The 27,067-nt window shown below is 43.5% G+C and overlaps 3 protein-coding genes across 3 annotated transcripts in view; all 3 read left to right on the forward strand.

Annotated features, from left to right (window-relative positions):
- Positions 1–27,067, forward strand: part of LOC138970709 (uncharacterized) — a 383,958-nt gene that overhangs the window by 228,040 nt on the left and 128,851 nt on the right. The gene's annotated exons all lie outside the window — the stretch shown is intronic.
- On the forward strand, positions 12,021–16,698 carry LOC138970118 (G-protein coupled receptor GRL101-like). Its single transcript, XM_070342600.1, has 3 exons — positions 12,021–12,073; positions 14,640–15,319; positions 15,623–16,698. The coding sequence occupies exons 1-3, from the start codon at positions 12,021–12,023 to the stop codon at positions 16,696–16,698; spliced, it is 1,809 nt and encodes a 602-aa protein (XP_070198701.1).
- On the forward strand, positions 23,048–24,569 carry LOC138970119 (tol-Pal system protein TolA-like). Its single transcript, XM_070342602.1, has 2 exons — positions 23,048–23,443; positions 24,552–24,569. The coding sequence occupies exons 1-2, from the start codon at positions 23,048–23,050 to the stop codon at positions 24,567–24,569; spliced, it is 414 nt and encodes a 137-aa protein (XP_070198703.1).

Here is a 27,067-nt window from a genome sequence, read left to right on the forward strand (position 1 = left end):
TCAAAAGGAGTGATTGGTTTCCTGGAAATAAAATACTTATACTTTTGATTTATAATTAATGATTCTGATTTCATATTAGCAGATTATTAAAAGGTTATTAGATGTGGAAAATAACTAAGGATGTCAAGAAATGTATTGGAAAAGTTATAAATGTAGCGCTATGATCTGTTGTGCCAGGAACGCAACACCCCACCATGAATTGTGACCCTCCACCACGGTATGAGTCGCATGTCACCTTTGCATGATTTTCTTATTTTTACATTTTTCTAACGAGTTTTTGTATGCTCTATCCAGTGCTGAAAACCGTTTTAGAAAAGAGCCTGTGACGAAAGTGACCCTCACACTGTTACCAGACACTCCCCGGACTTATATTAAGCCTAGCGCAGAACCGCGCGAGGTGACATGCCACTCATTTCGTGGTGGAGGGTCACAATTTTGATTGAAGAGAACATGTAATTGAGAAAGCCTTTGATGAAGATTTCTATATTACGACAATAACAAAATAAATCTCTTTCCCTGTACTAATAATGTCATGAAGATTGGTGAATGATTACCTAGTACAAGTTACCTCCTGATTGTTAATATTTTCCATTAGTACCTGATTCTGTGTGTGTGTGTGTGTGTGTGTGTGTGTGTGTGTGTGTGTGTGTGTGTGTGTGTGCGTGCACGTATGGGTGTGTGTGTGTGTATGTGTATGTGTGTATGTGTGTGTGTGTGTGTGTGCGTGTGTGTGAGTGCGTGCGTGTACGCATGTGTGTGCGTGCACGTATGTGTGTGTGTGTGTGTGTGTGTGTGTGTGTGTGTGTGCACGTATGTGTGTGTGTACGTGTGTGTGTGTGTGTGTACGTGTGTGTGTGTGTGTGTGTGTGTGTGTGTGTGTGCGTGTGAAGAAGACATGCCACGCATTGAATTAATTACATTTGTTAGGATTGATACATTATTTGTTAAAATTGATATGCTTTGAAGAAGTATTCAATCTGCAGCAGACGTTAGCAAATGAACAAATAAAAAAAGTAGCAGCTCACAAACGACAGTTAAAATGAGGATCACACACACACACACACACACACACACACACACACACACACACACACACACACACACACACACACACACACACACACACACACACACACACACACACACACAGGAACTTGATAACACAGGCACACAGACACGTACACAGGCGTGTAATTTCACCCGTGCATACGCTAATGCATGGATACTTTTGTTGATTGCCGAAGAAGAAGATTACTCGTCTGTCTGACTGAATGTTCCTAATTGCATCTCGTTCCCGTCAGTGTACAGTCCCGTTATCAAAATAATTGTCACATTTATGAAACATGAGATGCTGTCTTAGTGTTTCTGACCTTCTACTTTCCACGGGACATCGTATTTAAAGGTTCGAAATAAATACAGCATCAGTTTGATGGCTACTATCTCACACTGGAGATAGACATAAAACTAACATCTCTAGCACAGCCGGCTGGGGTGCTGAACGGTATCAAGAGAAAGGTAATCAAAGGTGCCGAAAGAAGTTTAAGTTTCCACTTGGACATATACCAAATTCCAACAGCATGGCTGCTTTTTTCTGCACATTTTTTTTTTTCGAATTCATTTCTTAAAGGCACAGTGCAGCTCACAGCCTTCGTTTTGCGTTTTTGTTGCAGCTGAGTGCATTTACAGTTCAAAAATCCTCCTATGGTAGTAAAACAAACCCAAAACTACCCAACGACGACATCTGTGAAGCTCGACAGTTTCTTGTTCACGCGAGTGCATACATTAACCTAGTTATTACGTTGGTGTTTGGTCGGAGTTCGATTCAACTGAGTGATTCCGGCCTCCATTTTGTTTTACACAAACTCATGATGACGTCTGACATAGTTTGCTAGTGACGTGTCTTTTTGTGCATGATGTGGTGATCTACCTGATCTAAATTTAGATCCAAAAATAGGCCAAGACCAGCCGGGTCCGAGTACGAAATTAATTTGTAAAAAAATCGCAGTTCTTGACTCTTTGGGTGCAAGTCAATAAAACTTGGTAGTTTTTCACACGGACAGCTGCCTGAGGTATGACTAAAAGCCCCAGGGGCTCCGTGCACCTGGATTTGACAAGTTCAGTACCTTTAAGTTTTACGCCCTCACGGCAAAGCCAATAGTGGCATGTGAGAAGGGGAAACCCTGAGGTGCGTTGCTGAGGCAGACCGTAACAGAACGTTTGCAAACGTTTTCTAGGCAACGCATAGTTTTGTCGCATCGCTCGCGAACGCTCGCTCGAGTACCATTGTCGGGGGTCACTGAAGCGTAACAAAGGCGACCGCTCGCCGAGAATGGTCTAGGCAACGGGAGTTTGTGGCGGGCATTCTGTAACGTACCTGAGAGGTGGCACACGCCAGAAACTATTGCACTGTACTGAGTTTGCTGTTTGACTCTCTCTCTCTTTCTCTCTATCGCAGTCTCTCTCTCTGTCTTGCGTGCACTCTCTCTCTGTCTCTGTCTCGCTCTCTCTGTCGCTCTGTGCCTGTCTCTCTGTCTACGTCTCTGTCTCTCTCTTTCTCATTCTTTCTTTCTTTCTCTCCCCCCCCCCATCTCCCTCTCCCTATGTCTTTCTCTTTCTTTTTAATCTCTCTCTCTCTATCTGTCTGTCTCTCTTTGTGTCCGTCTGAAAGTCTCTCTCTCGTATCTTTTTTGCTCTCTTTCTATCTTTTTCTCTCTCTCTTTCGCTCTCTTTTCCCACCCTCCTCTCTTTCTCTCTCTCTCTCTTTTTCTCTCTCTCTCTCTCTCTCACACACACACACACACACACACACACACACACACACACACACACAAACACACACACACACACACACACACACACACACACATTCTTTATGTTCGTCTGTCTCTCTGTCTCCCCCTCTCTGTTTCTCAGTCTTTCTCTCTCCCCCTCTCTCTCTTTGTCTCTCTCTCTGCCACTCTCCCCCCCCCCCCCAACCTTTATATTTCCGTGCAATGAAGTGTGTGGGTGTATTTGCTTGTTTGCCTGTGCGTATGTGAGTGTGTGTGTGTGTGTGTGTGTGTGTGTGTGTGTGTGTATATGTGCTTGTGCGTGTTTATTTGTGTGTGTGTGTGTGTGTGTGTGGGTATGTGTGTGTGTGTGTGTGTGTGTGTGTGTATTGGCGGCGAATCGCCTCTCTTGCAAAACTCAAGATTATTGGCGGCGAGATGGAAAGCGGCGAGATGGGAAGCGGCGAGATGGGAAGCGGCGAGATGGGTAGCGGCGAATGGGGAGCTGAAGATTTTGTCAAGATAAGTTTTGTCTAATTAGTGTTTGTCTGTGCACTTACAAACAGCTGGGTCGATATACATGTATCTGTGAACGTAACGTTTGGTTTTGTCAATAATACAACGCTACAATAACATACCTTTCTTGTTTTTTGATTTCCTCCAGACACGGGATTTAAATACTGAAGAAATCAAAAGTTGGGTGGACATTAAGGCAAATCGTGCCAGTGTGAGTATGTGGGAAAAGGCACTAAGGTGTGACAAAGACATGTGTGTGTCTCTCATGGCACTGTCGCTGACCTGGGCACTCTCCCAAAGTGCCCACAACACTTCCTGGCAAGAAGACAGGAACAGGTCTTCACACGTGAGCACGTCGGACTCTGTAACTGTTGCGTCCGGCTTTTCTCCAGCAACTACCCAGAAAGAAATTCCCCACTTCTACGTAGACATCAACAAGTGTGAAAAGGGTAAACCAACATTTCATTTTAACGCCTCGGAAGGCTGGGTTCACGGTTTTATCAACAGGAACACCGTCGAAAGAACGGTCAAGGCATGCTCCTTCATTGTCACCGTTCCTTGGGGACTGTACGTGAATGCATACTCTAAGCTCGTCCTGGGAGACGGAAGAATTTGCCAAGCAGGCAGCATGATGATTGCAACAGACAATAATCCTTCAACAAACGCTGTCTGGGGATGTCAAGTTATCAACGATCCAAGGACATCCCCGTTCCTTACGTTGGCAGGCAATCACCTTCAAGTTTTCATTGCTCGTCCTGCTAACGATTTCTGGGTCTATTTCAAAGCCGTCGAGACAAATTTACGACAGTCTTTTAAGGTGGTGTTCGAATCGAACTTAACAGGGTACATCACACTGCATGGTTTTGAGGAGGGTTTCGCTTACCAACTGAATCTTGACATCTCTCACACTTTACAGCCACCTGCAGGACACGGTGTCATGGTCAGCTTCACCAAGATTGATTTATATGGCATCAATACACCTGCGAGCCAATGCGTCTTCGGCTTCGACTTCCTCAATTTGTATTCGGTAGATAATAAAAATCGGACCCAAACATCAAAAATATGCGGTACTATATATATTGAACCAAGCGTATATGATACGTCACTGATGGTTCGGTTTCAATCGTCCTTTCGTGAGCATCCCACCCGCCACGGCTTCAAAATGCGTTTCTCCTTTCATCCGATCAACGATATCCCTAAGAAGCTGGAGAGCGGGCTGTTTGACTGCAGCAGACACTACACCACGTTCCGACAGCACCTGGACTGTAACCTGAGACAGGAGTGTGAGGGTGGGGAGGATGAGACTGACCACTGTCCACACAGCAGTCCTCAGTGCAAAGGAGGTATCGACTTGCAGGTATTTACACTCGGCTCAATCCGCGCTAATGGAAGAAAAAAACAAGTCGTGTAAGGCGAAATTACTATATTTAGTCAAGCTGTCGAACTCACAGAATGAAACTGAACGCACTGCATTTTTTTCACCGAGACAATACAGCTTCGCGAATCCCCGCGGCTAGCAAATCTTTGAAGATTTGCACACGTGGATAACGCAGTGAAATTGACACGCCAGTATAGCGCAGTAACACTTGCGCTTAATAGTAAAAAGCGCTTTTTTGTATTATTTTTACATTTAGTCAAGTTTTGACTAAATGTTTTAACATAGAGGGGGAATCGAGACGAGGGTCGTATTGTATGTGTGTGTGTGTGTGTGTGTGTGTGTGTGTATGTATGTCTGTCTGTCTGTCTGTCTGTATGTGCGTGTGTGTGTGTAGAGCGATTCAGACCAAACTACTGGACCGATCTTTATGAAATTTGACATGAAAGTTCCTGGGTATGATAACCCCAGACGTTTTTTTTTCATTTTTTTGATAAATGTCTTTGATGACGTCATATCCGGCTTTTCGTGAAAGTTGAGGCGGCACTGTCACGCCCTCATTTTTCAACCAAATTGGTTGAAATTTTGGTCAAGTATTGTTCGACAAAGCCCGGACTTCGGTGTTGCATTTCAGCGTGGTGGTTTAAAAATTAATTAATGACTTTGGTCATTAAAAATCTGAAAATTGTAAAAAAAATATTTCTTTTATAAAACGATCCAAATTTACGTTCATCTTAGTCTCCATCATTTGCTGATTCCAAAACCATATAAATATGTTATATTTGGATTAAAAACAAGCTCTGAAAATTAAATATATAAAAATTATTTTCAAAATTAAATTGTCGAAATCAACTTAAAAACACTTTCATCTTATTCCTTGTTGGTTCCTGATTCCAAAAACATATAGATATGATATGTTTGGATTAAAAACACGCTCAGAAAGTTAAAACGAAGAGAGGTACAGAAAAGCGTGCTATCCTTCTTAGCGCAACTACTACCCCGCTCTTCTTGTCAATTTCACTGCCATTGCCGTGAGCGGTGGACTGACGATGCTATGAGTATACGGTCTTGCTGCGTTGCATTGCGTTCCGTTTCATTCTGTGAGTTCGACAGCTACTTGACTAAATGTTGTATTTTCGCCTTACGCGACTTGTTCTTTTCTTTTTACATTTAGTCAAGTTTTGACTAAATGTTTTAACATAGAGGGGGGAATCGAGACGAGGGTCGTGGTGTATGTGTGTGTGTGTGTGTGTGTGTGTGTGTGTGTGTGTGTGTGTGTGTGTGTCTGTCTGTCTGTGCGTGTGTGTATGTAGAGCGATTAATTAATGACTTTGGTCATTAAAAATCTGAAAATTGTAAAAAAAACACAATGTTTATAAAACGATCCAAATTTACGTTCATCTTATTTTTCATTATTTTCTGACTCCAAAAACATATAAATATAATAATAATAATAATGCGAATATTTATAACGCGCACATATCTCACCAACAGGCGACTCAAGGCGCACATACACTCATTCACACACACGGAGACTTAAAGTCACCAGCACACACACACCATCAACCATTAAAATATGTACAGTTATTCAGGGTGGGATGGGGTGGGCAGTGTAGATATGTTATAATTGGATTAAAAACAATCTCTGAAAATTAAAAATATAAAAATTATGATCAAAATTAAATTTCCGAAATCGATTTAAAAACTATTTCATCGTATTCCTTGTCGGTTCCTGATTCCAAAAAACATATAGATATGATATGTTTGGATTAAAAACACGCTCAGAAAGTTAAAACGAAGAGATAAAGCGTGCTATGAAGCACAGCGCAACCGCTACCGCGCCAAACAGGCTCGTCACTTTCACTGCCTTTTGCACTAGCGGCGGACTACGTTCAGTTTCATTCTGTGAGTTCCACAGCTTGACTAAATGTATTAATTTCGCCTTACGCGACTTGTTACCTTTAGTCAAAATTATGATCAAAATTAAATTTTCAAAATCAATTTAAAAACACTTTCATCTTAATCCTTGTCGGTTCCTGATTCCAAAAACATATAGATATGATATGTTTGGATTAAAAACACGCTCAGAAAGTTAAAACGAAGAGAGGTACAGAAAAGCGTGCTATCCTTCTCAGCGCAACTACTACCCCGCTCTTCTTGTCAATTTCACTGCCTTTGCCACGAGCGGTGGACTGACGATGCTACGAGTATACGGTCTTGCTGAAAAATTGCAGTGCGTTCAGTTTCATTCTGCGAGTTCGACAGCTTGACTAAATGTTGTATTTTCGCCTTACGCGACTTGTTTTAACTTTCTTAGCTTAGTTTTAATCAAAACATAACAGATGTACATGTTTTGACTAAAATGTCAACCAATTTGGTCAAAAAATGAGGGCGTGACAGTGCCGCCTCAATTTGTCATGAAATGTCGGATATGACGTCATGAGACATTTATCGGAAAAAAAATATGATCTGGGGATAGCATACCCAGAAACTCTCATGCAAAGTTTCATGAAGATCGGTCTAGTAATTTTTTTTCTGAACCGATCTACACACACACACACACACACACACACACACACACACACACACAAAACTTGACTAAATGTAACAAACACCTTCAAGTCTCGCATGCGCTCATCTACTGCACAAGCAATTTGCCACTTTTCTACTCAATCTGTCTTCCTCTTCTTGCGCCTTAAAGCGCAGCCGGTAATTTCCGCGCATATGTAAATTCCGCGCTTGTAAAATACATGTATGCTCCGCGCAATATCGGGTTGTAACTTCCGCGCACGAATTACTGGTTCGGCTCATACAACTTGCGCGCGTACCTCTATCGTGTTGATAGAGTTGCCAAAATTGCAGACAGCAAAACCTGGCGATGCACTGTTAAATCTTGCAAGGCTCGGTGCAAAACAAAAAAGGATCACAGCAATCCTGAGTTCTCCAACGAACACAACCATGAAGCAAAGACAAACAGAGAAGTGGAGGTGGAAGAGTTCAGAAAGGTCTGCCGCAAACGAGGTGAGTTGTTGATTGAAAAAATATATGAATTTTCGAAAGTTGTGATAGTTCCGACAGGAAGGAATACGTCAAGTCCATGGCCTGGAAAAATTTGCCGGCCATGCTGTGACTTCCCCCCTCTTGTACCTTTGCTGCAGTCTCTGTGACTGTGATACCAGACACCCGAAATTTCTGTAATTTCTGTTATATAATAAGTGAACAAAATATTCTTATACGCATGGTTTAAGTCTTCATTCGTTTTTATCGACTTGTCTGTGTAATAAAGACGTGTTCAATATATAGATATACAAGTGTCAGTTTTCATGGATATACAAGTGTCAGTTGTTAATGTCTCAATGTCTCACATTTGACCGAGCAAAGACACGCGCGCTAGTTTCACATCACATTTTGCTAAAACACGCGCGCATCTTACATATACACCACGCGCGGGAGTTTCACATGCGCGGAAGCTTCAAAATTGGGAAAGTGCGCGGAGTGTTCATGCACCCCCTTAAAGGCCTCTCCCCAGAAGATGACACCAGTGTCTTTAATAACAGAGCCGTCCTCCGCAGGTCCTTTAGGGTTTCCGCAGAGTTTGGTCTGCATCTGGTTAGAGCTAAACAAAATTAAAAAAACCAGAATCTGTACTCGTCGTTATTGTTCCTGCGTGCACTTTTCTGACTTTGTGGCGCCGCTTTTTGTGTTATAATCAGTCCTTCCGCATTAGATCATCAACATTTCTTTTCTTTATTTGGTGTTTAACGTCGTTTTCAACCACGAAGGTTATATCGCGACGAGGGAAAGGGGGGAGATGGGATAGGGGAAAGGGGGGAGATGGGATAGAGCCACTTGTTAAGTGTTTCTTGTTCACAAAAGCACTAATAAAAAAATTGCTCCAGGGGCTTGCAACGTAGTACATTATGACCTTACTGGGAGTATGCAAGTTTCCAGTACAAAGGCAGGGCCGGACTAGGCGAAGAGGAGGGGGGGGGGGGGGTTGCCAGTGGTGGCCCAGGGTGATGTCCCCCCTGGCGGCAGGGGCGGATAAGCTCATTTTATGGGTGTTTTTTTTCAAAAGTATACTGTTCAAAAAAAGAAACGCATAGTTGCTACTTGCCAAATTTGTTTTATTTTTCGAAAAAATTAACAGAAAATCCAATATTTAGATTATTTGTTTGAAATTTGGTATGGACACAGTTGAATGCACACACAGTTCATTTGCATCTTCAAATCAATCAGTCAATCAATACGATTGGGTGCCGAGGCTGTCAAGTCAGTAGGGGGTGTGACTGCCTTGAGCAGCAACAACTGCCCGGCACCTTCTGGGCATGGACTGGATCAGATGCCGGATATCTTGCTGTGGGGTGGTGTCCCACTCCTCCTGAAGTGCCTGCAATAGATCGCGGTGATTTGCCGGCGCTTCTTCTCGCCTGCGCACACGTCTGTCCAATTCATCCCAGAGGTGTTCTATCGGGTTCATGTCTGGCGACATGGATGGCCAGGGAAGCACCTGGACATGGTGGTCGGTGAGGAACTGGGTGGTGAGTCGTGCTGTGTGCGGGCGAGCGTTGTCCTGCTGGAATATGGCATCCTGGTCAGCCAGAAGAGGAAGGGCGTGTGGGCGCAGAATTTCCTCCACGTATCGCTGGGCAGTTATGCGCCCTTGGACGTGCACCAGGGTGCTCCTTCCAGCGGTATTGATCGCCCCCCACACCATGACGCCTCCACCACCATGAACGGGTGCCTCATCCACACAGTTGGGCGCGTAACGTTCGTTTACTCTCCGGTAGACCCTCCTCCGACCATCATGTCGCTGGAGCAGGAAGTAGGACTCGTCGCTGAACCACACGTGTCTCCAGTGATTCCGGACGGTCCAGCGAAGGTGCTGGTTGCCCCACTGCACTCGGTTCTGGCGATGGCGGCGGGTGAGGACAGCTCCTCTGTGAGGTCTGCGAGCTCTCAAACCAGCTTCATGCAGGCGGTTCCGCACGGTCTGGTCCGATAATCGGTGTGGCCCGGGGAGAGCCTGGACAGAAGATGAGGCCGACAGGAAACGATTCCGGAGGTGGCGGAGCCGTATGAAGCGGTCGTGAGCAGCAGTTGTCGCCCTTGGTCTTCCCGCTCGTGGCAAGTCAGCAACGGAGCCAGTGGCTTGAAACCTGACCCACAGTCTACTGATGGTGCTCTGGGACACGTGGAAGTGCCTGGCGATTGCACTTTGACTTTGGCCTGCTTGTAAACGACCCAATGCAATTTGGCGGTCTTCTCTGCTCAATCGGGCCATCTTTCGTCGCTGAATTGTCGTCTGATTTCTTTGTGGCGAACAATCCGCTTTTATGGGTTTTGGAAGACATGGTGAGAGCTCAATATTCCCCGAGTTTCACGAGATTACACTGAAGCATGACGAGTGGTCTTGCCAAATGAGCAATTTTGACATTGTAGCCACTGATAACGCATGCGTCACGTGCAGAGCTCACTTGTGGCAATGGACGAAAGGTCGACGACCAGATAAACATTTTCTGCAGTTTGGTGGCTATCCTTGTAGCCATATAACTAAATTAACCAAATATTACAAGCTATGCGTTTCTTTTTTTGAACAGTATATATTGTGAAGATATGGGTGTGAAGGCGCGAAGCGCCGAGCCGACGGCGCGAAGCGCCTAGCTTGCTAGGGGGGTCCGGGGGCATGCCCCCCCGGAAAATTTTGAAAAAAAGGATGCAAAATGGTGCAATCTGGTGCATTCTGAGGATGATCATTACCAGTTTCAGGCAGCAGATTTTGTCACTGATTAATACCCCAAAAATTGAAACTCAATGTAAAATAAAGAAATGCATACCTCATTCAATATTTTTATTTTTTGGCTGGGGGGGGGGGGGGGGTCCGGAAACCCTAGAACTCCCCCCCCCTCGTTGTGGGGGTCAGGGGGCTTCGCCCCCTGAAGCTGATGGGTAGGTCATATTCTGAGATAGGAAAATGGTCGCTCCTTGCATGAAACGGCATAAAATAAGCAATAATAAAAAATAATTAAATAAGTAAGGTACATGTTTAGGCTAGGGGGGGGGGGGGGGTTGCGCAACCCCCATAACCCCCCCAGAAGTCCGGCCCTGAAAGGACTAAACATTTCTTACATACTGCTTGACTAAAATCTTTACAAACATTGACTATATTCTATACAAGAACCACTTAACAAGGGTAATAAGTGAAGAATTTTATGGGTGAGAAAAGGAAAGTAAAAGGACTTTGGGGAGGCAGAAATAGAGAAGAAACAAGAAAAAGATCCTAATTAGGTTCACGGCATCGAGAATGATGCGACCTTCTCTCAGAAATTAGTAGAGAAGGCTCCCCCATCCACCACCCGGGGGACGCGCCTCTACGCCAATTAGGGGGCGCAAGGATCATCAACTTAAAGCAGAGAATCTCACAAAGGAGCCTCTCTCGTCTTGACAGCTGCCTTGGGTTCTCTTGCCAGTCACAGAGAGCCGGAGTGGCATGGTGGTTAGAGCGATGCCCACCCAGGGCGAAAACAAAATGCCCATTCTGTTCGTGCGCTCTACAGTGCATCCAGCTGCAAATGGGTACCTGACCCTATTGAGGGCCAGGGAAGGCACACGCATGGATGTATAAAAACGAGACCATTTTCCTGGTGCCTCGCATATAGTCTTATGCCGAATGTCATAATTTTCAGGGAAAATGCGTCACCTACAAAGTGTTCGAAAAAGGGCAGAAACGATCGTGGATGAAGGCCAGGACCCTGTGTCAAGATGATGGTGGAGACCTTGCTACGTTCCCAGCTCGCGAGGACCTCAACAAAGTCATCTCCATAATTAGACCGATGCTGAGAGGGCAGTGCGCCTTTCTGGGAATGCAGAGTGCTAACTTTTCATCTGCAACAATTTACAGGCGAGTGGGAGGTGTTCGGTTGCACCGGGAGTAAAACATTTTTTTCCTTCAAAAATTCAGGATTTAATCTTTTCTTCAAAGGTTTATCATAATCTTTCTTTCTTATTTATTTGGTGTTTAACGTCGTTTTCAACCACGAAGGTTATATCGCGACGGTTTATCATTATAGTGCCTTGTGTTGGCCATCATATCAAATCGCAATTAGGGTACGTCATTTTGCGTGATTTTTTCCCCCTTAAGAATGGAAGATTTAGCTTTATTTAGCAATATTTAGTAGCTTCCACAGTATCATTTTTGTTCACAAAGAAAGTGTTGATAATGTGTATGTTGAGTGCATGTAGTGGAGCAAACCATGTCAGGTTTTCAAATGCCTGAAGATTTCTCAACAGGTATTGCTGCTACTGGTGTATATGCCTTGCCGTGGCGTAGCAGCTTGTGTGCCCTGATGATCCAAATAGCTATGCCGGCCGGAGCCTTCATAGTGCTCCTGGCAGGTGTAACCACGCCGGACAGGTCTGAGGTGAATGGGGCCAGACTAAGTATACACCCCGGCCCTCCAGGTTGGGGGTTGTGCGAAGGGCTAACAACCCATCCATGGAAAAAAAGTACTCGTTACAGAAACGTCAACAAGAGAGAGAGAGAGAGATTGCTTCATTCAAACTTCAATCCTGTATGAAAGGGGAGTATGTGTCCAATGCGTAATAATCTTGTCTCAGAGAAATATTGTTTCATGGTCAATGTGAAAAATAAGTGATTGATGGAGGTTGCTGTCAAATGAAATAATTTATATACTTTTTGTCTTACAGGAAATCCTTTCATTGGCTCGATGGGTCAATCGTCTACTATGCCAACATCTCAACCAAAGTTGAACGGAGGATGTATTTATACCGCAGTGGCTGCGTCTATTTATCTATCGGCGAGAACCTTTTGTTTCAACCTGTGAGCTGCAATCAGATTTACAAATGCACCACTTATCTTTGTGAAAGCAAATTTCAGCCTTCGAAGACTTTGCCAGAAAGGACAGTAGATTTTCCTGCGTTGAACAATGAATACACTCTCATTCTAAAAGGCGTTGTCCTAGTTCCATGTCCTGGTAGGCATTTGACGCACGACTTCCTGTCCTGTTACCCCGACAGCAACTGCAAAGCTCATCGTCCTGTTTCTCATTGTGAATTAACTGTGGGCAGCAGAGTAGACCCCGTGTCAGAGGTCTCTAGCACAGGACACAGTGCAGTCAGTGTGGATATGTTCGAATGCCTCAGCGGCGGAGATACTGTGCCTTACACACTGCTGTGTGACTTCAGTCACGACTGTTCGGACAGATCGGATGAAACACACTGCAAACACACAACCCCTGGGGATGGCGTCAGGTTGTATACTTTTCTCCATTATCATATGAGATTCTGAAATAATTCCACTTCAATTTTTGTTTGTTTGTTTGTTTGTTTGTTTAACGCCCAGCCGACCACGAAGGACCATATCGCCTGTGCTGCTTTGACATATAACGTGCGCCACACACAAGACAGAAATCGCAGCACAGGCTTCGTGTCTCACCCAGTCACATTATTCTGACACCGGACCAACCGGTCCTAGCACTAACCCCATAATGCCAGACGCCAGGCGGAGCAGCCACTAGATTGCCAATTTTAAAGTCTTAGGTATGACCCGGCCGGGGTTCGAACCCACGACCTCCCGATCACGGGGCGGACGCCTTACCACTAGGCCAACCGGGCCGGTTTCCACTTCAATTGCAATCAACAGATATTCTTGTGCAGTTTGTAAACATTGAAAGCAATTACACCTGCCATTTTTACCCCCCCCCCCCTTGCAGAACAGATTCATCTTCCAGGAATATATAGATCGAACTTGACAGTATGTTTTATTTGACTCTAAAACGGCCCCTTCATGCAACAACAGAGCAACTTCTTGAAATTGATAAAAAAAATAACAAATTCTAGGTAAATAACGTAGGCACAAAATACATTTCCGAAAAAAGGGCATGTTTTTGTACTTTGACAGATTTCTAAAATTCTTTGGTAATCTAAACTTGGCCAGAAAATTATTGCAACAAATTTCAAACCCAAATTAAAGCATTAATCCCCGTGTCATTTCATTAAAACTTTAAATGCCAGTTACGGCCGTTCACGTAACCTTCAGGATCACCTTTTGGATTAAATATACCAAAAGAGACCAGCCACCTGAATGACCCAGGCCCAAATGATCGACAGTGACCTAGCTTGATTCCATCCAGTTGGACGATTTCAGTCTCATGCCATTTCGGGATTTTCACAGTCATTTTTGGTTTACAACCATCTGAACAGAAGGAGTGAAGAGGTTGAGAACTCATTAATTTTTGTCTTGTTGTTGGGGCGGGGATGTAGCTCAGTCGGTAGCGCGCTGGATTTGTATCCAGTTGGCCGCTGTCAGCTTGAGTTCGTCCCCACGTTCGGCGAGAGATTTATTTCTCAGAGTCAACTTTGTGTGCAGACTCTCCTCGGTGTCCGAACACCCCCCGTGTGTACACGCAAACACAAGACCAAGTGCGCACGAAAACGATCCTGTAACCCATGTCAGAGTTCGGTGGGTTATAGAAACACGAAAATACCCAGCATGCTTCCTCCGAAAACGGCGTATGGCTGCCTAAATGGCGGGGTAAAAAACGGTCATACACGTAAAATTCCACTCGTGCAAAAAACACACACGAGTGTACGTGGGAGTTTCAGCCCACGAACGCAGAAGAAGAAGAAGAAGAAGTCTTGTTTATTTTTTATTTTTTTAATTAAACAAGTGCAACTGAGATTTTTAGAAGCATGATTTTGGGTGTCAGTCACAACACTGCTCCTCGAAGAGTGCAAAATTATCTCCCAACCTAAAAACTTAATCCTGCTTCTGGCTCAAAGTTACACATCCTCATCAGGCGTGTAACACTTTTCATTCAACTTTAGCAAAACAAACACATGTTAGGTGTACGTTGTTACTTCAAGTAGAGGCATAGACTTTGTCAGCGTTGGCTTTTCAGTTGCATTCCTAGACTGTTCCATGTCATGTCACTTGAAGCAGGGCATGTCTGTGATTCCAGATGCCCCAGTGGAGAATACGTGAAGGACTACATAAAGTGTGACGGCATCTCTGACTGCTCGGATAACAGTGATGAGTCTAACGCTGAGTGTGGCAGAGAAAAACAGGAGATAATCTACGATACAATCCGCGTGCTCCCGCCAGTCATCATTGATTTCGATGGCCGTGGCAATTTTACTCTGGTGGCCATGGAAAGTGACACTGCCCCCTGCCCCGTCACTCATTTCCGCTGTCCTGGTCAGTCCGTGTATTGCATGCCCGTGTATCTCAGGTGTAACGGAGTCAAAGACTGTCCGGGAGGGGAGGACGAGCTGAACTGCGCCAATTTCATCTGTCCCTGGTTTTACAGGTGTCGAAGTTCCATCTTGTGCCTTCATCCTTCTCACCTGTGTGACGGATGGCCCCAGTGTCCACAGCGTGACGATGAGCTGAATTGTAACGAGAACTGTCCGTCTGTCTGTCAGTGTCAGGGTCTGGCCTTTGTCTGTCCTCAACCTTTCCCCGCTCACAACTTCTCTAACATGAGATACCTTGATGCTGAAGGGTCCGCTATTGCCCCGTCAGCACTGCTGCACAACTTTTACCTGATCTACCTTAGCCTGGCTGACTGTGGGATGGACACGTGGCCAGCCAGTGTCTTTCCCAATCTGCAACGTCTGGACCTCAGTTACAACATGATGCGTACTCTTGATTCACAGAACTTTACCTCACTGCCAAACCTTCGGTTTTTGCGTCTCAAAGGAAACCCTATTACAACTTTATTGGCAAGAGATTCGGGAAGAGAACTTGACTCATTAGTTCATTTAGATTTATCACACATATATGTTGCTACCTTTAACAGTTCTGACCTCGCTGATTTTTCATCTCTGGAAGTGCTTGACTTGTCTTTTGGCAGTGTATGCAGAATAGGTGAAGGGTTTTCACGATTTGAGAAACTGAAGCACATAGACTTAAGGGGGTGTGACATGGACGACTTTCCGACAGATGTGTACACTGGTCTACATGACCTTGCCTCAATACATGCTTCCACGTTCATACTGTGCTGTGGATCCCTACTGCCGGAGCACTTTAATGAGAAATTCTGCTTCGCTCCTCAGGACGAAATCTCCTCTTGTGATGACCTGCTGAGGTCAAACCTTTACCGTGTCTGCCTGTGGATCATCAGCATAATGTCAATGGTAGGCAACACTTGCAGTCTGGTATTCAGACTGGGTTGTCAGCGACGATCCATCGGCAAGTCTGGCTACAACATGTTTGTGACCAACCTGAGCGTGGTCGACCTTGTCATGGGAGTATACCTTGCAATGGTGGGCACGGCAGATCAGCTGTATCGCGATAATTACGCGTGGAACAAGACGGCGTGGAAATCTAGCGTAACATGCACAGTAGCCGGTTTCTTGTCTCTGCTTTCCAGCGAGGTGTCGGCCTTCATGATCTGTCTCATCACGCTGGATCGTTTCATCGTGCTTCATTTCCCCTTCAGCAGTGTTCGCTTCAAGGGTCGCTCTGCTGTGGTAGCGTCAGGTCTTGCCTGGCTGGGCGGTGTGCTGCTGGCAGCCGTGCCCCTGATGCCGTCCCTGTCTCACTGGCGCTTCTACGGCCAGACTGGTATCTGCATCCCGCTGCCCGTCACCAGGAACACCTTTCAAGGGCGGGACTACTCCTTCGGCGTCATGATCGTCTTCAACTTCATCCTCTTCATCGCTATCGTGTGTGGACAGGCCGTCATTTACTGGTCCATACGGGCCAACTCCATGGCCAGCCAAGTCACGACTGACAACTCCCGTGACCTGAAGGTGGCTCGTCGCCTGATCACCGTGGTAGTGTCGGACTTCCTGTGCTGGTTCCCTATTGGTTTGCTGGGTCTGTTGGCCTCCAACGGTGTTCCTGTGCCTGGCGAGGTCAACGTGGCCTTGGCCATCTTCGTGTTGCCGCTCAACTCGGCGCTCAACCCATTCCTCTACACCATCAACATTCTCCTCGAGAAGCGACAGAGAGCGAAAGAGGAGAGGCTCCGAAAGTTTCTGTTGTCATCGCGTATCAATGCTAATTTGGCTTGAGAGGACAACACAAAATCGTCACATGACAAAGTAAACTTGCACTTCTATCTTTCATCGCCCCATTTTTCAGTGGTTTGTTCCACACATGTGGCAGCATCAACATCAATCTGTATGTGACATTTGTTTATATCATCTGAGGAGGCCATAATGACTTATGTGTTCTTTCTAATTTTTGCTGAATGTCCATCAAAAGTTATTCGTTCTAACTCGGCCTGACGGTTAACAAAAGAGAGAAGGACTCCCAAACACAAATGAAACTTCTTCGCAAGAAAACAAGTTACATGTGGTTATCAGCAAGAAACAACAAGTCGCGTAAGGCGAAAATACAATATTTAGTCAAGTAGCTGTCGAACTCACAGAATGAAACTGAACGCAGCAAGACCGTATACTCGTAGCATCGTCACTCCACCGCCCGTGGCAAAGGCAGTGCACGTGGAATTGACAAGAAGAGCGGGGTATTCGTTGCGCTGAGAAGGATAGCACGCTTTTCTGTACCTCTCTTCGTTTTAACTTTCTGAGCGTGTTTTTAATCCAAACATATCATATCTATATATTTTTGGAATCAGGAACCGACAAGGAATAAGATGAAAGTGTTTTTAAATTGATTTCGAAAAAAAAAATTTGATAATAATTTTTATATATTTAATTTTCAGAGCTTGTTTTTAATCCGAATATAACATATTTATATGTTTTTGGAATCAGCAAATGATGGAAAATAAGATAAACGTACATTTGGATCGTTTTATAAATTTTTATTTTTTTTTACAATTTTCAGATTTTTAATGACCAAAGTCATTAATTAATTTTTAAGCCACCAAGCTGAAATGCAATACCGAACCCCGGGCTTCGTCGAAGAGTACTTGACCAAAATTTCAACCAATTTGGTTGAAAAATGAGGGCGTGACAGTGCCGCCTCAACTTTCACGAAAAGCCGGATATGACGTCATCAAAGACATTTATCAAAAAAATGAAAAAAACGTTCGGGGATTTCATACCCAGGAACTCTCATGTCAAATTTCATAAAGATCGGTCCAGTAGTTTAGTCTGAATCGCTCTACACACACACACACACACGCACACACACACGCACGCACACACGCACATACACCACGACCCTCGTTTCGATTCCCCCTCGATGTTAAAATATTTAGTCAAAACTTGACTAAATATAAAAAGTAGTCCATATGAGGCAACCTTCACCTTAGTCTGAAAATTGTGGACTTATATCTCCTCTACATTGATTTAAACAGTATTTTATTCCGATGTATTGGGTTTTTTTACAAAGCCGTGGTGTATTTTTGGCTCACGTAAGTGTAGCCTATGCGATCGTAACTTTGTCTGTGCGTGCGTGTGTGTGTGTGTGTGTTTGTGCGTGTGTATGTCTGTGGTAGAAACTCTAACATTTGAAGACGTCACATTACATTGACGTCACATTATGACGTAAGAGGGTTAGACGTCACGCGAAGGAAGTACTGAAAGTCTCGGTCATTATTATTTTGAGCGCGCCGAGACTAGTTGGCAGTCGTGTCCTGTAAGTAGGCTACATGCAGACAGACAGATCTAGATCTAGTGTCTCGCTTTCTTGCACAGTTTCACCTATGCTCTTTCTGTGTGTGTGTGTGTGTGTGTGTGTGTGACGGAGTGATTGAGTTTGTGTTACTGTTTGTCGATTTCTTACGTGAGCCTTGATGGCTTCGCCTCTTGTTTATGTATAGATTCCTGGTCGGCGGTCTCTTTTGCGCATTATTTTTTGAGCGGTTACGTGCATGGGTGTTTTGGGTTTTCTTTTCGTATTGTGTTGTTGTTTGCATAAGTGAGTTGAGTTGTAGCTCGTGTCCTGCTTCCGTTTGTGCGGGCAGGCAACGAGTTTTGTTTCTGCACGTATTATTTCTCAGAGTCAACTTTGAATGTGAATGTAGAATGAGCGAGAGAGATGTTACATGACTATACAGCATGACTTCCCTTCTTTGTCTCTGTTAATCTAGGGAGAAAATATCCAGCGATATTTCTCCGTAGGCCTAAAGTTCGGCCATGACCTAGGCAAAATAACTTGCGCAGCCGCAGAAACAAGAAAATGGAAATCTTTTATGAAATGTTTGGGAGCCACGCAAATTTGACCTCTTGATTCCGACCATTAACCCGCTGTTGATAATCTGGAAGGTCGTACCAGAAATGCAGATCTATCTCTGGCCGATTCATAGATTCAACCTACAAACTGCGACCTCATCTGTGATCATATGGCCAAGCAATGCGTGAAATCTTTTATTCAAAAGCCTTATGGCTCGTTTCGACAAGCATTAAACGGATGAAATTAACCACATGCGGTTTATTCTTCAGAAAAATGCACACAAAAAATGGGTTGGGTTCGGTGATTTGTACATAAACGTCTTCCTCACGATAGATTCGCTGATTTGTCTTATGAAGCCGTCATCAACACGAACACAATGATTGCAGAAGCAAACTCTGTACCTACACGACCGAGACACAAGACTGATTATTTCACAGCTGCAATGTGAATAGAGAACAAAGACGTTTTGGGTAAGCTTACTCACGTCAGGTCTTTGACAAGCTAGGAACAGACGGAAAATTCCGAACAAAAGTAAATGACGTCAAAGTCTCTTTCGCTTTGCGTGTAACTTTGTCATGACGTCTTTTTGTGACGACAGTATACGCGACAATTTGTTCGCTTCCGGTGTCATTTTAGACTGAAAAGCAACTCAAAAGAAGGAGCTAAGCCTGTGTCTTGAAACAGCTGAAACACTCTTTTGGATTGCCGTTTCAATGTTAACCAAAAAGTTAAAGAAAAAAATCAAGGTTCAGTTGCGAACTGACAGCGGATTGAGCATTTATTCCTGTTGATGAAGGTACGATTGAAGTATATTCTCTCCGTCAACCAACAAGACTAAATTTGTAGCAGACGACAAACAAAGTGTGCGTTTTTCCTGTCTTGTGAAGGCGATTATGTCGTTATAAGTTATCTGTACGTTGTGAAGACATTTCAAAACAAAATTTAGCTTTGATGCGTCACGGGATATAAGCTTATACGTTTTCATCCATGGAATTGGTTTTTTTCGTATCGGCAGGGTGAATGAATTCATGATGTCTTTTCCGGAACTGGACAAAACTGGCCTTGCCGAGACTTAAACAAAATATAGTTCTACAACTTCTAGGCTTGGGTTGATTGCCCATGGTGAATTTCCAATGATTTGTTTCCACATCCCATATGACAAATTCTCTTTACTTTGGTCATGCCATATATACGTTACAGCTCCGTCCATCCATGGTATCGCGTGACATTTTGTCTCGACGGGGTGAAAGAATATAATGACGTCACTCTCGGCAGAGCCTCGAGTGACGTCATCATATTCATTGACCCAGTCTCACAAAATATCAGGCGATACCATGGATGGACGGAGCTGTAACTTATACTTAGTTTAGGAAGAGGAGATGGTTTAAGAGAATGTGTATTAAGACTTGGGTTAATTCTTTAGGAGTTTCCATGACGAGGGTTCATGATGCGTGAGCGAGGGACGGACCTCACACGGAAGAGGCGTGACGATGGTGGAGAGAGAGACCACATCGGCGCAGATGGCTGGACGGAGGAGTCTCCATCATCACCGGTCGTAGAGACGACGGTTCTTTTTGTTAATGGCGAAAGTGTTTCTCGGGGAGAAACGTGAAAGGTGAAAGTGTTTCTCGGGGAGAAATGTGAAGGGTGCATGTTGGCATCTAAAAGGAGAGTTTCTGGAAATTCATCGTCTACGTGGTTTCAGCGGCACAAGGAGGTGTAAATGACGACATATTAGCGAGATTTAAGAAACAGCACGTTTCGTTTTGCAGCTCGTTTCGTTTGGTGAATGAGTCACCCCGCGAAACGGAACGTGTAACGAGACGGCATAGGCCGCAGACAAGATTTAGATGTATTCACGTTTCGTTTCGGAATGAAAGGCCGGGCATGGCAGGATATGATCCGCTGACTGGGCATGGCATAATTTCAACTCCACGAGTCAATAAAGGATTGACATACTCGCATTGCACGCACAAGAGCTTCACATTTTTCAATTCATGCACCTGATCACATACGAAGCCAGAATAAAAATTCGATGCGATGACCTACTTCTGCTTCGCCATTTGCTTTCTCACCATGAAGTTGGATAAATGTACCAGGATCAGCACCCTTCAAAATATTTCAGTTCACAACAGTTGTCTACCTCCAATGAACACATTCTCAGCGCTGAAAGACTGTGAAAGGGTTGATGAATCTAGCAATGCATAAAATGGCCAACAAATAAAACTGTTAGTGTGCAAAAATACTCACAAAAGTTGACGAAATATTGTTCGTTTTTTGGGGGTGGAAAACGTGACTGCGTTTTGACGTTCCACGTTCCGTTTCAGTTGACCTTCACCTTTCCAGCGAGAGACCCCCGAAATAATGACGTTTACCACAACTTCAAAACGAAACGTCCCAACGTTTCGTTTCTTAAATCTCCGTACTGTGAGCCGTGTTACGAACTCGTGAGTGTCTGTCAACACTTTACCTTGTGCAGTAATTAACTATTGAATTAATTTCTTTATATCATTAATCCCGTGTGTGGAGTGAGTGTAGAGAGATTGTAAGAACGGTGTGGACGAGAAGTTGTTTGGTATTGATGTTGTTTCTTTAGGTGGAGAATTGTGTTATATTTTATGTGAGGAAATAATAAGTCTGCATCCTCCCAAAATTCTGTGTTGGAGTGTTTTAGTGTGAAGATTGAAGTCAGTGAAATAAGATAGGGCAGAACACGTATTCAGAAAAGTAACACCTTATTCACACTAAAATCCACTTCATGACAGTGGTGACCCCGACATAGCCCTAATAAGTTTGTTTTTTCTAAATAAGGACATTTTGGTTGTAGTTATAGTTAGCAGTTGCTTCCCTTTGATTTGAGCTAAAGTGATAAGTGTTTGATAAAGAAGTGCCTACAGTGTAGCTAAATATACCTTGATACTTTGCGTGTTGTAGTGAGTGTTTATGTGTATGTCATTGGAACCCCCTCTCCAGCTCTAGGGGTCTACGTAATTGTATAGTTTCTTACGTAGAGAGGGCCTTAGTTTCTGTTTGCTTCCTTTTCTGTGTATTTATTAACTATCTTTCTATCTAAATTCTAGCTCCCTTTCCTATTAGTGTTTTTTTTAAACTATTTTTCTTAGACTCTATCTTGGATTGATTGTTGTGTATGATTGTTGTCGTTGAGGTGCAGGCTTATTTTAAATAAAATAGTATAGGGTGTGCCATTTTGTTTTTGTATAAATTCTGAAATTTTTTGGGGGACTTTGGGTTTTTTTAGTTGTGTACTCTGGCTTGAAAAGTTTTTTGGTCGTTGTTATTGTTGTTCCTATTTGTAGTTGGATTAGTGATAGGGTGATTATCTCCCCTATACTAATGTTTGATATTTAGTTTGTATTGGGAAATGTTTGTTTTTTTGGTTAGTAGTAATTTTATTTTTTTAGTTATACTTGGTAAACATTTGTATTTGAAAAGATTTGTTTGAATTTTTTATTTCTTTTTGAACATTTAAAAATTATTTTTGCTCTGGCGATTGATTTTCCTTAAAGGATCTGACGCTGGTTAGTGGTGTGTTGAATTGAATTTGAAAGTGTGTTACTTGGGTTTGAGAAACTTTGAAATTTCTAGTTAATTTTTTTTTATTTTATATTTTGTTGATGTTCTAAATTTGTTATTTTAAGTTTGACATTTATTGAAGTGTTTAAAGCTGCTATTGATTGTTTAAACTGATATTTTCTAAATAATCAAATTCTTTTGGACTTTATTAAGTTTATTGTTTTATTTTTGAGACTGGTTGTGTAAATAGTTAAGTAGTAAACAATTTGAGGATTGTTTTTAAAAGGCACAAGATTTATGTTAGTTCAGTATTTTATCATACTCTTGCGTGTGTTTAGGCCAAAAAAAAAATAAGTGTGGTTACGGTAACCTAGCCAAAAAAAATAGGGTAGGAAGGTAGGCAATCACTTTTTTTTTTGTTTAAACTTTTTTTTCTAATGTGTACAAATTAAACCTACTTGACAGGGAAATAAGTGTGCGACTCGGGCGCTTTCGCTTTCATTGCGTTTTCTGGATTCGTTTTTTTTTCTTTTTTTGACAAATGTAATAAAAAGTTATAGGGTCGGCCCCTAAAAATAGGGTAGGTCGGGTTACCGTAACCACACCTATTTTTTTTTTAGGCCTTAGTATTGCGAGAAACTGGTGTATGATATAAACTTTTTGATACTTAAAAAAAAAGTTCTGGACTTGTGTTACTTGAACCATTGTATTACTTTGAGATTACTTTGATATTGTGACATTGCAAAGATGGCTGAGAATATTGATACTGGTGGTAACACTTATGCTCATTATTTGGCATTGGGAGAGAAGCATGGTTTAAAGGCAGAAGCTTTGTTTAAGTTTGCCCAGGATCAGGTGGATAGAGAAGAGAGAAGTCAGGAAAGGGAAGCAAAGAAGGTACAAGCTGAAGCTGAGGTTGAAGCAAAGAAGGTAGAGGCTGAGGCAAAGAAAGTAGAAGCTGAGGTTGAGGCAAAGAAGATAGAAGCTGAGGCTGAGACAAAAAGATTAGAAATAGAGGCAAAGAGGGAATTAGATGCAAAGAGGATAGACGCGGAGAATGATGCAAAGAGGCTAGACGCAGATAATGAGGCAAGGAAAATGGATTTGGAGTCCAAGCGCAGCAAAGTACAGGTGGAAATGCAGGTGAGAAATCAGGTCCCAGCATCAGGCCCCAGTACCCAAAACTCCCCATGTTCAAAGAGGATAAAGATGATATTGACAGTTTCTTGTACAGATTTGAAACGCATGCAAAGGCGAACAAATGGAGTGATTCCGAGTGGGCCACATACTTATCAGCTTATCTGGAAGGTGGAGCTTTGTCATTGTTTCATTCATTGTTTTCGACGGGTACTTTGTCTTACGAAGACTTGAAGAAAGAGTTGTTGAAGAAGTTTCAGTGCACTCGAGATGGATTTCGTGAGAAATTTCGCAGTACGAAGCCAAAGTTTTGGCACATACGTAACAAAGATGAAGCATCTTTTCAACCGTTGGTTGAGGTTGTCTGATATAGAAAACTCATATGATGCATTGTTTGATTTCGTGTTATGTGAGCAAATTCTCAACAGTGTATGCACTGATTTGGCAGTCTTTTTGAGAGAACGTGATTGTAAGAATTCAAAAGACATGATTACCAGCGCAGAAACGTACAAATCAGCTCATCCGAATAAATGTTTGGCAAGAAAGGGTCAAGTAAATCCTTTGGGGACTGGAAACGTAGCGTTCAATCAAAATCGTGGAGCAGGACAGTATTACAATCGTGGTCAAGGTGATAGTGGCAGAAGACAAGATGGTATGAGCAGAAATACCAGGTTTCAAGGCAGAGGAGAGGATCGTAGACCGGGTAGAGGATGGCAGCAAGGTACTAGAGGTACAGGTACTGAGCAGCAGAGTGAGAGTACATGTTACAGATGTGGACGGTTGGGCCATTACGCAAGAGACTGTTTTCAGGTAGCATATTCAGCGAAGTCGGTAGCGGATTGTCAGGACGCTGGAGTGTTGGTAAGCTCGGCAGCAGTCGGGTCGTTGCCATTAGCAGAAGGGCGTGTAAATGGAAAGAAGGTTTCAGTACTGAGAGACACAGGAGCTAATGTAGCTGGGGTAAGGAAGACGTTGGTCTTACCAAACCAGTACATACAGGGACAAGTCCAAAAGGTAAAGGGTTTTAGTGGACGGATTGATGTGTATCCATTGGCGGAAGTGGTTGTCGATACCCCATATTTCCAAGGAAAGTTGAAGTGTTGTGTACTAACAGATCCAGTCGCTGACCTAGTGATAGGTAATCTTCAGGGTGTGGTACCCAGAGTGGATTTATTCCTAGGGAATACGCAGGGTGTTGGATTGTGTGGAGATGTAAGTCACAAGAAAAAAACTGAAGAGGTTGTACTTGAAAAGGTCGCGTGTGCTACGACCAGGGCTCAAGCCAAAAAGAAACTGGAGGATCCAATGCCAGTGTTATTACTCCTGATTTGTCGGTTGACTTGGAGGATCTGATAGGTTTGCAGAGAGGTGATGAGACATTGAAAGAGATGTTGAGTTTGTCACATGAGGATGAAAAGTATGCAGTTTGTGCAGAGAAAGTTGTTGATGTTATTGATACAGAGACAAGTAGTGGGTATCGCGAAATCATTCCACTGAGATCTGACTGGGGCAGTAAGGATGTCTTCCCAAGTGAATGGTGGGGAGAGGCAAATGTTGCAGTGTTACCTCCGACTGAGGAGAAGGAACCGTTGCCGTTGCCTACATTGCCCAGGGGGAAGGAAGAGACAATCAGAGACATTGTTTTTGATCCTGGTTTGACAGAGAGTCAAAAGGATGAGATGAAACAGGTGTTTGGGAAGATGGGTGAAATTTTCAAAACGTGTGATGCGGTGGTGTCTTTCACTGCAAGAATTAGCATTCGAGGTTCATCCAATAGCAAGAGACAGGAACTCTTTGGCAGACATGTTGTCCAGGTCATTCGTAGATCAGAGCATACCACAGGTTTATGGGATGTTTGGAAAGAGAAGGTTGCTTTGATCAAAAGAAAACTCGAGAGTTTTCTTTTGTTCCCCGGGAAGGGGGGTGTCACAAAGATGTGGTTATGATATTTGTGATGTGAAACCACGTCGTGATTTTAACCTCCCTAAATACTGATTTGGGATATGCTAGGACACGTTTGAAGCGATATCACGGGTTTCGTGTGTTGCACGAGAAAACCATAGTTTGACATGAGTTGTGTTTATAGAGCCACTTGTTAATTGTTTCTTGTTCACAAAAGCACTAATGAAAAAATTGCTCCAGGGGCTAGCAACGTAGTACAATATATGACCTTACTGGGAGAATGCAAGTTTCCAGTACAAAGGACTTAACATTTCTTACATACTGCTTGACTAAAATCTTTACAAACATTGACTATATTCTATACAAGAAACACTTAAGGGTAAAAGGAGAAACAGAATCCGTTAGTCGCCTCTTACGACATGCTGGGGAGCATCAGGTAAATTCTTCCCCCTAACCCGCAGGGGGTCTCTACATTGTTTGTCGAATAAGAAGTGGCCATCAGGAGTGACACAACCTTGATAATTGAATTATACAACTGAACTGAAAAAAAGTATCACCAGCTCTGTAGATCACTGCAAATAGCAAGATTCTCCAAACATTGACACTGAAACCGACTTTGACACACAAAGTTGTACACTTCGATACACAGAAATGGTGGGTGAAATAGCGGGCAGGTTCACCTTGCAGTCAGTCGTGCTCTCCAACAGGGAGCAAAAACAAAAATAGTAGTATCGACACAAAGCTATTGAGACCTAGATATATTGACACGCGTGCCTTGTGTTAATAGTGCATCATATGTGGTGCCAAAAAAACCATTTCCATGTTTGTGTAAAATGAAAATGGACATTGAAGTTTTCTTACTTATTTTAAAAGTGGGGAACGGGTGCCTCACACCTTTGCACGGCCCTTCGTTGCGACCGTCAGGCTCCGTAACAGCCGATGGCTCGCAGCAGCAACAGTTGAGGCACTGTCGGCCAAGACAGGTGGCGGTTGTGCGAGAATGAGAAGATGTACTGGTCCGTTGGATATGGAGAACTACCTGCAGTACAGCCGAGGCATTTGCCCTTACGGTCAGCGGTATACAATAATAGAGTTAGGAGGAGAGAATAGAAGGGCTAGGGACGTCTTGGTTTTGTAAGAGGTTACCGTGACCCCCCCCCCCACACACACTCTCTGCTTTGTTGGCTTCTACTTCTTGTCGATCGTCTAACACCGGTAATTTTTAGGTCAAATCTTGAGATGAAGTGTTTGTTTGTTTGTTGTTTTTACCTCAGTTGCATGCAGGCTACTTCAACCCTGTCTTTTTTGCCATTCTTTTTGTTGTTGTTGCAGGGAGCATCCTTCTTCATAGCTCTTGTTGTATTTAAACAAAATGTCAATCTAAAATATAACTTTAAATATACATCATAATCATTACTCACAAAACTAACAATTCAATTAACTGGTCTCTCTGAGCATCCACAGCCCTGTGTAGCTTCTCTTCTGGGGGGGGGGGGGGGGGGGTCCTGGGCCTGAGCCAAGACTCTGCCCTCGAGGTCTAAGCTCCTTCAGTCTTGCAGGGTGTGGGCCGTGTCTTTTACATCCTCTCTCCACAGGAACACATCTCGGTGATTATAAAAAATAATGGTCGAAGTTGGCGGATCATGAAAAATGCGAGCTTTACTGAGACTCGGCATGTAACCTGTACGTATTACACGAGGCTGGTACAGTCGACGAGTCATCGAAGCT

Source organism: Littorina saxatilis, linkage group LG7, assembly GCF_037325665.1.
Source record: "Littorina saxatilis isolate snail1 linkage group LG7, US_GU_Lsax_2.0, whole genome shotgun sequence".
NCBI classification, from domain to species: Eukaryota; Metazoa; Mollusca; class Gastropoda; order Littorinimorpha; family Littorinidae; genus Littorina; species Littorina saxatilis.

Excerpts from the sequence above, each read along its gene's own strand:
- LOC138970118 (XM_070342600.1), top strand. The coding sequence starts at position 12,021 with ATGCCGGCCGGAGCCTTCATAGTGCTCCTGGCAGGTGTAACCACGCCG. Across the intron at positions 12,074-14,639 it reads GGTGTAACCACGCCGGACAG|ATGCCCCAGTGGAGAATACG; the intron begins GTCTGAGGTGAA and ends CTGTGATTCCAG. Across the intron at positions 15,320-15,622 it reads CCTCAGTTACAACATGATGC|ATGTGTACACTGGTCTACAT; the intron begins GTACTCTTGATT and ends ACTTTCCGACAG.
- LOC138970119 (XM_070342602.1), top strand. The coding sequence starts at position 23,048 with ATGGCTGAGAATATTGATACTGGTGGTAACACTTATGCTCATTATTTG.